Raw genomic sequence first — 15122 nt, 5'->3', positions numbered from 1 at the left:
CTTTATGTCATTTTTCATTTCTCTTTGATTCTTTATTCTGAAATTGCATTCATATCATATTGATAAATGAATGTCACTTGCCTTTGTGTCTTTTGGTTAAAGACATAACTAGTAGTTAATTCTTTGAGTATCTTCTAAAAGGGAGTTGTGCCTTTCAATTCAAAGGAACATTATCAATCTAACTTTTAGTGCTCTTTGTTCTTCTCTCAGAGCATGTGGAGTCACTTTGTGCATTTGTTTTTGAAGGACAAATCTGTTCACAAACAGATTTTTGGTAACTCCGCAAGGGAGACGGAAACAAAGATCAGCACTTGATTTATTATCTTCAGATTTGAAATTATCTGTGCATATAGGATTGGCGACTCTATTAAATAATCATATTGAATACAAAGGTTGTAAGAAAAGGAAAACCAAATACCACCAGCTTCGAAATCCTTGAGAGGGATGATATGATGCCACATGAATTCTGGGATCGTTGCAAGGAAAGCATCTCTCATGCTGTAAGAACCAACTTAAGTCTAGAAGACGACCATGCATCCATGCTTTACTGAAGAAGCCTCTGCAACAGGTTTCATAAATTGAAAGAGCTACAAGAGTATGAAAAGAGGGTATCTTAGCTAAAAAGGGAACTATAAGTTGATGGTGATGAAGTTCCAATGCTCTCATCTTGTTTCATTTCTTGTAAAATATCCATTCTTAAGCAAGCAAGAAGCCTAAACAACAATAATCTAGCCTCAAGAAGATCCGATATCATCAAGCAAGAATGACGAAGACAAAATTAAAGAGCCTGAGAGCCTAAAAATCTTACTAGAATCTTTCTTTACTCCTGAGGTAGAAACTTTTAATTTCAGAGGTATGGAAAGCCATCTTGTTACAAATAGTTTTAAAAATGAAAGTTCTCAAATTTGTGCAACCGGAGTATGAAACTTTTGCTGAAAAGATAGACAAGGATGGTTCTTTATGTTTGAAAGTTTATAATCAGCCCATTGTAGAAACATTTTATTTTGAGGATAAAGAAATACTTATTGAAAGTTATCTATTCAAGGGAGATTGTGTTAAAGAAGTTAAGTTGTGCTCTAGTAAAGATTTTTAACAGATTCTAAGCATTCGGTTGGAAAAGAGAATTTTGAATTAAATATGGTGCAAGATAACAGTCAGATTAATGAAACACTGCAGCCCCAAGAAATGTTAGACAGTTTGGGTAGCGCTTATTTTCATGACGAAGAAATCATAGAGCGGTCCTTGTCATCCATTAAAAAAGATAATGCTTCCATAGAAGAAACAGGTTTTGATTCAACTCCTATAGAAAATGTTATGCTGATAAAAAAGCCTTCATTTCATTTCCTTGAATTTAATGGTGTTGGTTTAATTCATGAAGATGGGGTTGAAAAACATAAAAATGTGTCTTAAGCGTTAAATGAAGGAATAAGTAGAATGCATTGTATGTTTAATGATGATTTTATTTTGGATAGAAATGAAGAAAATATCTCTGCGAGAGTTGATCCCATGCTAGATGAAATGTTCTTCTTTTCCAAGATAAATCTAAATGCTAAAGATTATGCGAAGAATGATGGCCTTGATAGCAGCAATTATGAAGATTACGAAGCCTTTTTAGAAGAAATTCTTGAGCATTGTTTTTTTCAGCTAGGAATAGAAAATTATTTGGAAAGTACTATGGAAAGGACTCTAGAAGATATAAAACTTCATGATGAAAAATGGCTTTTTAAGAATGAGTGTTTGCTCACGAAGGAGATTGTCAAATGTTTGTTGTTGTGGGTTACTTCATCTGAGCATAAGTCATTGTTCAGGAGGGGCTCATACTTCTCTCAGCCGATGGATGGTTTCGTGTAAGTTTTTCTTATCTCTAGTTTTTGTGGTGGGAGTTTCCTACCTATGTATATGATTGCAAATCAGTTTTTTCTTTGCAAGTTTTGTTGTGAGTAGCTTAGCTTTGGTTTGGTGTTAGCTTTGGCTTGTTAGTTCACCTTGCTCCCCTCCACCCATTTGCAAGCATCTCCTTGTGCTCTGTTTCCCTTGACTTTGTTATTCACCCAATGGATTGCAGTGTTATTCTTAACCAGAGATTCTGGGATTTCTCAACTTTTTGCACGAAAAGGTAGTCCCCAGGCAGAACCAATTGTTGACCCACTTATAGTGCCCCAATTTTTTAAAAAATTGAGCCAACTTGTTTATTTGCATGTTGTGCTTCCATACCCATTTTTCCTTTTAAATTGGCTAAATGAAAGCTCGGGTCCTTGAACCCCCCTAAACCACTTCAACTAGGTTCATCCCAGCTCAAAGGTTTAAGGTGGTTTGACCAGGTTCAACAGGGTTCACACAAGGTCAATGGTTCAGCAATTCAAAAGGGATCAATTTCAGGGGTCAGATTCAAGTGGCTAACAAGACAAAGAACCTATATGCCTCAATTTGAAATGTTGGCTATTTTTGTAAACCAAAAACAAATTCAAGAGTCTGTGTTTTGTCTGACTGTCAGACAAAGTTTGCAGAGGCTGGGTAAGGTTGATAAACTTATTAAGGTCCAACCATTTCCAATTTCAATGTTGGGTCAAAGTGCTAATTTTGTTGCAAGCTAATACAACATGGGCTTTCTCTTTGAGCCTGACAATCTCCAGGCTATTGATGTTGTATGTAAATGGAGGTATCCCTATTAATGGTGATAGAGAATATAGACTATAACTTTAGGAGACAAAGACATGTGGTTGGAACATAGCAAGATATAGCAGAAAATGGTATAAAGCATAAAGAGAGGACATATATGTCATTGAGATATTGTTCAAATTCATGAACCAACTACATGATCTTCTAAGTTGCCGGTTCGGATTCAGGTGTGGAATCGGGTTCGAAATTCATTCAATTTTTTTGGGGGTTGGGTTCGGATTTGTTCTAGGTTCGTTTGTACAAGTATATATGTTTTTAAATGTGTCTCTGTGTGTGTAAATGTATATATGTACAAATATGCAACAGCAAATAAGTTCATACACCACTATGTTAACTTTGAAGCAACATAGAAAAATACACCACCATATCAATGTTTCAGCTCGAAAACAGTAAGGTCAACATTAATATCCAGCCATCACGATCAAATATCATCAAGAATCATCAAGCAAATCATCATCATTCTGCTGTTGCAAATTAGAAGCACAGGAAGTAATGCTATAGGCCTGTTTAAGGTCAATGTTGTGATTGTTCCATATTGTAAGCTTCACACATTAATTGTCATACTCAATGATTCAAAGAAAGCAGCTTTGGATCAGACTGGATGAAGCCAAGAAATCAGGCTTTGGATCTAGATTTTGTTGAGTAACAAAGATCGCTTCTGCAAATGTACTAGCATGGCCATTGTAATTAATGTGTTCCAAATACAGATTTGGATCTCATATAAAGAAGAGAGGAGGAGACATGTCTCATGAAGAGACATGTCTCAATGGTGTAATCATCACTTAATAATATTATATTAACATAAATAATAATATGTGCAACAATATATATATATATATATACTCTAATATACAATAATATATATTATTTAACATAGATAAGTATATATAGGAATACCAAAACAATAATGTATATTAGATCGAATCAATCCGACTGAAGCTACAACTTTAGCACTCCCTCTTAACTAGGGAGGATTTGTAGAACACATTATGCTCTCAAGTATATGAAGAGGTATCATCTCAATATGGTATTCAATTCACTATGAGGCTAAATTTCTCACCTTTCATAACACACAATTGAAACAATTTCCTCAACTTTAATATAAGCCTAAACACCAACTTAAGTGATCTATAATAGTAACTATGTCATGGTGTGTGGCAAGATCCGGCCCAAAGAACCATAACAAGTTCATTATCATGGTGTTTGGTAAAATCCGAACCAAAGAACCATGATGAGTTGGTAATCATGGTCTCCAGCAAAACCCGGCCCAAAGAACCATGATGAGTTGGTTATCATGGTGTCCGGAAAAATCCGGCCCAAAGAACCACGATAACACTTGCTCCTACACACCCAGCACATTTAGGTGCTACAAATTAATTTAGCGTATCTAGAAGATGGGTCAAACTATTTACAAGGTCGTCATCTTACAATAGTGACCTTACACACATGAAAGATTATCAACTTTCATTACATATCATGTGCGAAATAGTAACCACCATGAACCAAGTCAGAGGATGGCAAACAAACTTTCACCTCAATTCTCTCTCACAAAGAGGAGTGCATTACAAGGAATTTCACTTAGAACTTCTCCTCATAGAGAAGATGTCATTTACAAAGGATTGCAGCTTAAAAATTCTCCCTCTGAACAAAGATCTTGGGAAGTCAGGTCCAATAATTACTCCTTTAGAGGCTCTCTTCCCTCAAGGATTCTTGCCAAACTTACTCTGAATTTGATATCAATTTTCTGATTTTCTGGTGATAAGTCATCACTTCCTCATGATATACATAGGAGTATGCCCATCAACGTCATGCAGTCACACAAATGTATTTCTAGACTCACTCTGAGTATTAATCTTCTAAGCTCCTTGCATTGCCTTAGAAGAAGTGTCATACTCCCTCTTAATGTAGAAGGAATTCATAATCTCAATCATCAAAGATGTTTGCTTCAAGAACCTCACTTAATCCATCTTGATCATCAAGGTCTTTAGAGCTACTATCATTAGATTGAGTCTGCACAATATTTGGTAGCATGTGTAAAGTACCAACCCTTTTCCTGTAAGAACATCCTCAAACATAAAGGAAAAGATCAAGGCAAATAACCCTTATAGTATGTATAGAATTACAAATAAGAGAGAGATAAATGTAAAAGATAAGAATACTTATCTGTAAATCAACATCCTTGATACAATTGCTTTGATGAGGGTCCATGTGCAACAAATCAGAGAACGTCTCCATATAAGCATTTGTCAAACAAGGGGAATAGAACATTGACTATTACTCCCCCCACAATGTAAAATTCCTACTCATTATATTTGACAATCATTCATGAGTTTATCGACCTCTATGTCTGAAGTGACCATCAAATGCCTCAATTACCCAATCAATCTAAAGTATTTGCAGATATAAATTATCTACTCTCGACAAGAAAAATCACATCTAATTATCCTATTTCAATGTCTTGTCGTACGTTCTTGACATCTATTTCCTTCCATCTCTTGTAGTCAAAAGATAATGCCCTTCAAACAGTACTTGATCCCCTTTAGCAACAGATCCTTCAATTTGATTTTGCTTAGTCCTCACAAGGATTAGTGTAGAGAGTCTTCCTTGACAACTTTGTTTTTGAATGAGAATCTCACAAGAATTTAAGATGCACCAACTTCTCAGGTTAATATACCCTCAAATAAGTCAAATCTCCATGGTCAATAGGATGATTAAGCCTTAACATAAAACTTAACCTAAAGATCACCCATCCTCAAGTTATTGTAATTTGTGAATACATATGCATTTGTATTCCTTCATCCATTTGTCTATATGTAATAGGAAGGTCATTTGATCTCATATGGTTTCCATTCAATTGCTCTAGTCAACGTGCCTATATAGTATTTGATATACTTATCATCAATATTATAACAACTCCATTGTTTATGACTTGGAAAAATATATCATTGCAAAACCACCCCTATAAATGTTCACTTTACAAGGAACATTGCTTGAAGGTTTGAGTCACCCATTCAGGCCATGCTTTATTTGTGGGTGCCATAGCGAAAAGAGTGGAGTCGTGCTCAATTACTTAGATTTCTTTCTGTTGGACGGAAACATTAATAGATATGAATATGGTGCTCGTTAGCGCCTCTTGATTCACTAGACATTCTGATATGTCGTGCAAGGCAGTTGTGAGGAAAAATTGTGACTCGTGAGCAGTTTATTCTATGATCGAACCACCTCAACACAATGATATACGTAAGTGTTGTCTTCCTTCAATGTAAGCAGTCAACCAAGACCATATCATAGCTCTCAGGAAGTCATCGCTTCAAATTATGTTTATAGTTGATCCTTACCAAGCAATCATAGAATGTAATCTCCATGAGCATCCAAACCTTGTCTCTTTATTCAACACTATTATTGTTGTTTGTTGTTACAAGTTTGCACAAGTGTAAACATTGTTTCATCTCTGCCAACTCTTATCAATATGTCGTTGTAGATATGGAAAGACAAACTACCCAATAAATACAAAAGACTAGACATGTTGTGAAAGAATGTGATTTTAATTACATTGATTTCATGTGAAAATTTGGCACGATTGGAAAACATCCCAGTCACTGTTAACCAAATCTCTTATAGACTTCAAATTTGATGATATTAAATATTGAGTTTGAGCCTATTGTCATGTTTAGGTGGCCAACAGATCGGATTTGTTAAAAATCAACAACCACATATATAAAATTTATCGTATCTAGGTCATTCGCCCAATATTTGCATTGTGATAGTTATGACCGACTGCGTTACTTCTTGTAGAAATCAAAGACGTGAATCGACATTCTTGACAATTTGCATTTGTAAGCTTCAAACACCACTATCACTGTAACTATTAGCACCTACTATTCATTTCTAAGGGATTATTAAAATGTTTTAGATAAATGTTTAACAAAATACAATGTTATATTTCAAATCAAGATCACTAGCAAGAATTATCGATGAAAACAACCATATTTAGATGATGCCAATATTGTAGACAAAAGAATGCAGATTCACACAATAATTTTTGAAGATTTATGTACTTCCATTATTTTTGATGGAAGATTTGATCTCTGCAATAGCCGCACGTTCAATGGCATCCCCGTATTGGTGGGTGATAGCTATGTTTCGCTACTTTAACCATACATTTCATGTTATTACTTTCATGAAACATTAGCACGACTATATTCATATTCATACCTTCAAAATGGTGTTGCTATCCTAATGCATATATTTACAAACTTTAAGTAATGACAATGGTCTCTGATACATACCGACCTAGTATGATTGTCCTTATTACCCACTGTATAGTGACGTGGCCAGATATGTGTGATTGGGAAATGTCTTTATTAATGATTATACTCGTCTGTGCCACTTGGTGCTTTCTACTTTCCCTTTAAATATTTTTTATTACTATCAAGTGACTTTTACATGTAGCACTCAAATATATACATTATTTCATGTATTGCAATCTCAATATTATTTACCCAATAATATCTGAAGCTATCCTGAGCGCTACATCTAATCAAAATAGCACACGAAGAAAAGGTGAACACGTCCCAATCTGAAATTGCGACCCCATCGTGCATAGCAAATCTTCATTGAAAAGAACTGGTGAATTCTCGTGAAGGCTTGTAGTGCTCAAAGCCACGCAAATCTCTTCATACCCAAAGTGCCAACAAGCCCTTTCTTTCAATGGACTCAACCATATAAATGTGCTTCTCTGCTTGGGACTTTTGGGCGCCACGTGTTGATAACCTCCCTTTTGTGCATCTATTATTCGATTTACATTTGCAGCTTAGCTCTGATACCATGTTGAGTAACAAAGATCGCTTCTACAAATTTACTAACATGGCCATTGTAATTTATGTGTTCCAAATGCAGATTTGGATCTCATATAAATAAGAGAGGAGGAAACATGTCTCTATGGTGTAATCGTCACTTAATAATATTATATTAACATAAATAATAATATGTACAACAATATATATATACTATATTATATATATATATATATATATAGTAATATATATATGTATGATATACAATAATATATATTATTTAACATAGATAAGTATATATAGGAAATGATGATTTGCCAAAACAATAATGTATATCAGATTGAATCAATCCGACTGAAGCTACAACTTAAACAGATTTAACCACAGCAAAGATCTCTTTAGATTTTGTTCAATCCATAGTTTTCTATACATATTAGCCTATATGCACAAATTATGGTGTATTGTTTCATACATTCCATAATGGATGTGTGACAATTTCATACATCCTGATTCTTCTCAAGTAGCATTTAATTCAAATTAAATATGATCAGTAATTTGAGTCTAATCATGTGCTTGTCTAGTTTGGCATTAAAAACTTTTCAAAAAAGTAACAAAAAGGGGTATTTTTTGACCAAATTATTTGAAATTATGTCTGGATTCCTGTGCTGGAATCCAAAGTCACTCAAAAGTTGTCTGAATTCTACCAGGGTTCCTCTGAGGAATTCCTAACAAAATTCAGTCTTTGTAGCAGAAATTTGACAGAATCTGACAAGGACCAGGCATTTGAGAGAATTGAACCAGGAATCCCTAGGTCTATGAGAGAATCTGGTAACTTAGATGGTCTTCGTCGATGAGTTTAATATATCTTATAGAAATAGAAACAAAGATTAAAAGAAGCTTGTACAGAAATTATATATGGAGAATGAACCATGGTTTATGGGATAGAGCCCAAGGCTGAATGGATTTTCTAAAGGATGCAGAGACAGCACAAAGTATGGCCTCATCAAACTCTTAATCCATAAATGCCACAATGCATTTAAAAAATATATATGGCAGTGATCTTATATAGAGGGAATGTGAACAATTCTAATTTCATGACAGTTTTATAAACCCATGCTCAATACCAAATAACTTTTGACTTGGACATTATTTTGTGAATCGCTCCAGTGAGCACATAGAGAATTAGGATTACGTCAACATATCCAAAAATGAGGAAAATCTAATGATGCAATAAAAACTTATGGCCCCAAACAAAGACCAAATTTGACTATCAAAAATATTTTTTGGTCCACCTATCATCAAGAATATTTTCATTTTGGATTAATACATTCAAATACAACTTCTCCAAATATCATTTTAATATGTTGAACTATATTCTTATAAACTTTTACATCAATAGTTTATAAAGATATCAAATTCTAAAAGTGGAAAAGTTATCAGGAGATGAAAGGTAAAAGATAGATTAAATATATAATCCTTTCAAGATTCAGTTATGAAACTGAATAATCATCCCGTAGAACTATCTAATGCAAAAAGACGGCAAAGAGGGAGGTGGGGGGTTTCCTTCTTTTCAGAAATTTGTGTGCTACTCTGAGAAAGAGATGATTCTCATTTGACTGTAACAAGGGAGAAGCTACAAGGGAAAGAGGAACAGTCTCTTTCGTTATCCATTATTTTCTGTTAGCAGAAGAAGTTGGGGTCTGTTTGCTGAATATGGTGTTTTGGCATAAAATGAATGCATATTTTCTCTGTGTGCAAATTATGTGTTCCTTAGAGTATGAATTCTAAAAGAATTTGTGTTCATTTCCACACATGTTTCACTCTGTTAAGCCGAAAAATAAATTGTATTTCTGAATCTGTGAATTTGGAATGATCTATGTCTGGCAAACTGCTCATTCTTTTATAGTTTCTCTTCTGTGAATATGAGAAGCTTAATAGATGATCTTTGTGTATAGATGTTCTTCTCTCAGGCATGTAGAGTCAGTTTGTGTATTTGTTTTTGAAGGACAAATAAATTCACTGACAACCACTAAGACCAGCTACCCATAATAGGGATTCCATCCTCTATCCAGCTAAAGATGAACTCCAAAGATCAATTTGATAGCATTACATGAAATTGTCAAAGTAAGCATAACCAAAAGAGAACTCAAACCACTATTAATGGAAGGAAGAATTAGGGCAATCTTGATATGAATTTGAATATATTTCCTTCCATTTTTTAATTTGAACTTGGATAAATTTCCCTCCATTTCATTTTTAAAAGCGCATGAAATGAACCGTCAAACATTCAACCCATCTCTAGAGCTCACAATATAACACTTAAAAATCATTGTATCCCGAAGTCTTGGCATCATTTTTGGGATGCTAAAATAGTAATCTTTCAAAATATCAAAATGTCCCACTTTCTTGGCATCACATTAGGAATTTTTTCTTCCCCCTTTTAGAAAAACTTTAAAGTTACCTTATTCCTAGGCATTGAACAAGGGAAGCATCTCATGAACCCATTACCATCACTTAATTTTAAAGTAAGCTTATAAAATACTTAAGTGGAAAAATCAAATACCATCTTGAATACAATGGAACTCATCAATGCCAAAATTAGAAAGTATTGCACTAAACTGAGAGAAGAAAGAAGAAAAGACTAAGTGTTATTTTGCACTTACTAAAAATAGAAATGGTCAAAACCACTGTTGGAGCTCTCCTCACGACACTGAATCCCCAAATTATATCTACTTGTCCTATATTAACTCGGGAATAGACTAATGGAAACCTCATACTGAACTAGATGAAAGAAGGGGGCATTACGTCCTCCCTCCCCAAGATTGCTTGTCCCCAAGTAGTCACAACTTTGGAGGTTGTAAAGTCTTCTCACTCTCCCATATAACATCCTCCACTAGTAAGTTCTTCCACTTCACTAAATACTCCCTGACAGTCCTCCTTTGTGGTGTACACTCCCTCAAATCAAACATTGCCTATGAAATCAATATTAGATTGACTTCCTCATACGAAGGAGGCAACTCTATAAAATGAATCACATTACACCTTTTTAAGGCTAGATACATAGAAGATGTTGTGTACCTTGTCACTTTCGGGTAGCTTATGCCCATAAGCCCCTCTCCAATCCTCCTTGTGACTCTGAAAGACTCATTGAAAGAAGGCTTGAGCTTCTTTGACACACTCCTTTTGAGAGTGTACCACCTACAGAGCTACAGTCTCAAATAAACCATGTCTCCTACATCAAATGCTTGCTCAATGTGATGTTGATTGGCATGTAACTTACACTATTTCTAAGTATGTTGTATATTTTCCCTCAAAAATCTCATAATATCCTGACTCTCCTAAAACCCTCTAGCTCTGGGTGTTATATAGTCCTCAAAAATCAAATTAATGAAGCTAGGAACTTCATAACCATACAAAGCCATAACGGGAAACATCCTAAAAGTCATATAGAATGCAAAGTTGTCGCAAAACTCCCTTAATACAACCATTTAACACATAGCTTCTACTACCCTCAAACATAATTGTGTATGTATCCTTCCACACATTTATCATTGATCTTTGCATGTCCATTAATCTGAGTGGTAACTAGTGCCAGCAGTCAACTTAGGACCACACACCTTCACGAACTCCTGCAAAAAACAAGCTCATGAACTTGTCCCATGAAATCTAAACACCTCTATTAAGGACAAATCTACCACCTGCACTGCTGTATACTCTGCTGAAATAGCCAAAAAGTGAGCAAATTTGGTCGATTGGTCAATTAGCACATAGATACAATCATTCTCTTGCACTTTGGGAAGTCATGTGATTAAGTCCATTGAGATACTCTCCCACTTCTGAGAAGGAAGTGTAGGGGCTGCAATAGACCAGCTGGGTGAGTATGTTCACTCTTATTTAGTTGGCATACCTAACATTCATAAACATACTTAAGTATGTCATCCTCCATGACTTCCCATGAGAAACTTTCACAGTTCTCACCATGTGACCTATAATAGCCATTGTGACAACCATAGGAATGTGATGAAATGTCTTAGTACTCTGCATTTTGATCTTAGTCTGAGGCGCTACTGGCAGGGTAAATCTCTTGTTCTTGCTTGTCCTTTTGGCGAATGCTTGTTGATTCTGATATGAATTCCTCTGACTGGAAGGTAGAGGCGCCAATGCCATTACTAGTTCTAAAGGGTATTCTATTGTTGCTATTGTCTACAGGGACATGTTACGTAGAGGTAGATTATTTCCTTCTAGAAATAAGACCCTCTCTTGCCTTATGCCTGTCATCTTTTAGTGTGCCATCTAGAATGTTGTTGGCAAGGGCATTCTTAGCATATTCAACCTTTGTTGCAATTTTTTCCTTCCAATCTGCTGCTACCTCTGAAATTGGGCATAGATGTAGCCTTCTTGACAAGGCATCAACCACTATGTTCCTCTTCCCTTAAACATAATCAATATCAGAATCATAGGCTTGAAGTTTGCTAATCAATTTGTGTTGCTTATCATTGAGATCTTTCTGATTTGGGAAGTATTTAAGGCCATTAATATGTTCTAAAAATGAATCTCCCTCCAACCAAGTACTGCCCAAACTTAGCCAAAGCATGCATTATGGCTAACATTTCCTTATCGTAGATTGAAAAAGTTGCCTTATGGCTAACATTTCCTTATCATAGATTGAACAACTCTTCTTGATCACTCCCAACTTCCTACTCTCAAATACAATGTTAACAAACATTGGGCCTTTCAACAAGAGTCCAGTCTTTCATGTCAAGAAGTATGTGAAGGCTATCATATGTGTTTTCAGGAAATGATACAAAAGATCAGTTATGTTCAGTTGATTCAATATGTGGTATGTGGTTTTTCATTGACTTTATTAAATTAACTTACCCAATAGAGGGTAAAAAAACAACGAAGAAAGAAGCAAAATTAAATAATTATGTAAAAGGAATCCAGACATGACTAAATCTGAACCAGATTCAGCATGATTGATGATCATTGTTTACACTGTTTTATGATGATAAGAAACAATGGGCCTTTTAAGACGAGTTTGTCTTTACTAGCAAAAGGCATGTTAAGACTAATATGTAAAGGGGAAAAAAGTGAAAGAAAGAAGCAAAATATATTGTTTTGTGTACAAAAGAATAAGACAATTAAATTTGGACAATATATTACATAACTTGCGAGATTTGGCTGAAAAGCCTACACAATATGCGAACGAATGAAGGCAACCAAATAGAGAAATCAGAAATGAGAAAGAATAATTAATTAAACAGTATTCCACTCAAAATGCAAAACTTACAATGAGCTTGACAATTGAAATTACAAGGGTAATCCCTTGATTATATAGGCCAAGGGGAGAGATCGGATGTAATAGGATTGTGACAAGTGTTGTCATCCTACGAGGTGTGACAACTCAAGGTCATGAATGCTCAATAACCTTATCCCTTAGTAAACTTATCTAGTGTAAAGAGGACCTAAGCGAATAACTAGCTAAGAAATGCACTAATTGGATAAAGAACCCTTTTCAAACAAACATAGTTGATGACCACTGTTAACACTGTTTTATGATGGTAATAAACATTGGACATTTTAAAGAGGATTATGTCATTCTTGGCAAAGTATGACAAGGCTATCAGATGTGTGTTGAGGAAATAATATAAGGTGGTTGTATTCAGTTAATAAAATATATGCCGTGTGTGATTCTTTGTTTAAATTAAATTATTAATGGTAAAAAATGGCTTGCCCAAAATGGAAGAAAAAGGAAGAATTAACTGTGGAAGAAAGAAGCAAAATGAATCGTATATCATTTTCTTCAAGAAGTTTTAAAGTTTCATTGCATGCCAATTCAACAGAACTTCAATGCATATGTCATGAATGGAACTATGATAGGCTATTCATTAGCCAAGACTCTTCACCTGTAAACCAATGCCACACTGACAATATTGAGTGGATCTGTTTCTTTAATGAAGTATATTGAAGCCTTCTTATGCAGTCTGCTGAATAAATCTACTTTCTACAAGCACTCTCCTAGCTCCACACTAATATTAGATGCTGATCAGTTCTGACCTTGAGCATATTACAGCTACAACTCTGAGTAGAGTTTTGAAAATCTCAATAAAATATTTTGATAGTAAATGATTAACTAGACAGTATTTATTAAGATATAATGCCATGAATCAAATGGAATGAGCTCAAGTGGTAAAAGAATGCAGGCTTCCCATTAGTAGCCCTAGTCTTAACCCCAAAGGAGACGGGAAGATATTAAATTGGGTAGTAGTGTCATATTCAACAAGCTGTACAGCTGCAAGAGCATCCTCAACCTAGCATGGAAAAGATAATTCATACTCCTTCGATTTAACAGAACTTCAACCAATTACACATGTTAGACTGAAATTTGTTGATGGTGGTTCAAATCTCTGCCAACTATCTACAAAGAAAAAGATACTCCATTTTCTCATGCACAATTGAAATTTGAAATTCATATTCCATAAATTTGGCAAAACTTCATCCTGTTACACATATTGGCTTGGGATTCTTTGTATGTTGGATCGGACCTCCGTAAATTAGTTACATAAAGAAAGACTGCCCAAAAATGATCTTCTTACTCCCTCAATTTCTTCAACAAATTACACATGTCAGCTTTAGGTTAGTTCAAAGATGAATCAAATCTCCTCAAACAACAATTAGAACCGTTTAGATGAGATCTTAAGCATCTTGTTGCTTGTGCATTACATGTCAAGGATTGCCCAACGAGAAACTACATAAAGCAGAGAAACGAGGGAAGTCCAATTGATTAGACGACCAGCTTGAAGACACCTCACCAAGGTTAAATTCCCCCGAGATACGGAATCTGATCTTTGACCCGAATGCCAAAGAATGGCGCACAAAGAAAAAAACGAGATAAAATATCCTCTTACGTATGTAAGTCATGTAAAAATGCCTTAAAAAGTATAACTTTTGAGACGAAATTGGAAGAAAAATAAAATAAGAAGTTGATACCAAGCACACAGATTCTGCACGTAAAGCATTATTTCTTCCATTAATTTTCGAGTTAAATCATAATCTCTTACATTAAAGAAACGGTCGAAGAGAAGAAAGAAAACAAATAGAAGGGTTTTGAACGAAGATTAACACAGGCGCAAAGGGGCAAAAGTTGTAAAACATCTGCTGGAATTTCGTAATTTAGTGACTCAGAATAAAATACGATAATACCTGAAACTCCCTCAGCCAGTCAGGGGACGCTTCCCTGTTGCGATCCATCTCGTAATTTGTAGCGCCGCTACTATTCTTCAATGTGCCATGAAAAGAATTTCGTTTCTCTGCTCGAGCTGAACGCTTGGATTGAGTTGACCGCCGTGTTAACGACACGGAATTTTAAACTAGCCCGCGCAATGGAAGTTTAATGGGACTCTCGGGTGTCCAGATAACCCTCCAAACAACTTAGGAGACGACATTGTGAATGAAATGAAACGAAGGAATTTTAACTCGTGTCTAAGGAGCAAAGATATATCACATTTTAAATTAGCGATTGTGTCAATGGGTCTTTGGTCTACTGGTGAAATTAAATGGCTCACAAAGAGCCCATCAGGGAACCAGTCTTGGTGAATGCAAGACTCTGACATCATAAAGGATGAGGCCGAGATCATGCCTCGGCTG

General features: G+C 35.2%; 1 protein-coding gene across 2 annotated transcripts in view; it reads right to left on the bottom strand.

Annotated features, from left to right (window-relative positions):
• Window positions 1–14832, bottom strand: part of BIN4 (double-stranded DNA binding protein) — a 160588-nt gene extending 145756 nt beyond the window's left edge. For both annotated transcript variants that reach the window (XM_089812844.1, XM_089812845.1), the window contains exon 1: window positions 14679–14832. In XM_089812844.1, the coding sequence (XP_089668970.1) occupies window positions 14679–14726 (48 nt within the window). In that variant the 5' untranslated portion in view covers window positions 14727–14832. The remainder of the gene's footprint in view (window positions 1–14678) is intronic.
• Window positions 14833–15122: the final 290 nt, after the last annotated feature.

This window comes from Cupressus sempervirens, chromosome 2 (assembly GCF_028749045.1).
Source record: "Cupressus sempervirens isolate cs-2001-9-10 chromosome 2, ASM2874904v1, whole genome shotgun sequence".
Classification (NCBI taxonomy): Eukaryota; Viridiplantae; Streptophyta; class Pinopsida; order Cupressales; family Cupressaceae; genus Cupressus; species Cupressus sempervirens.
This window is presented reverse-complemented; position numbering and strand designations above follow the sequence as displayed.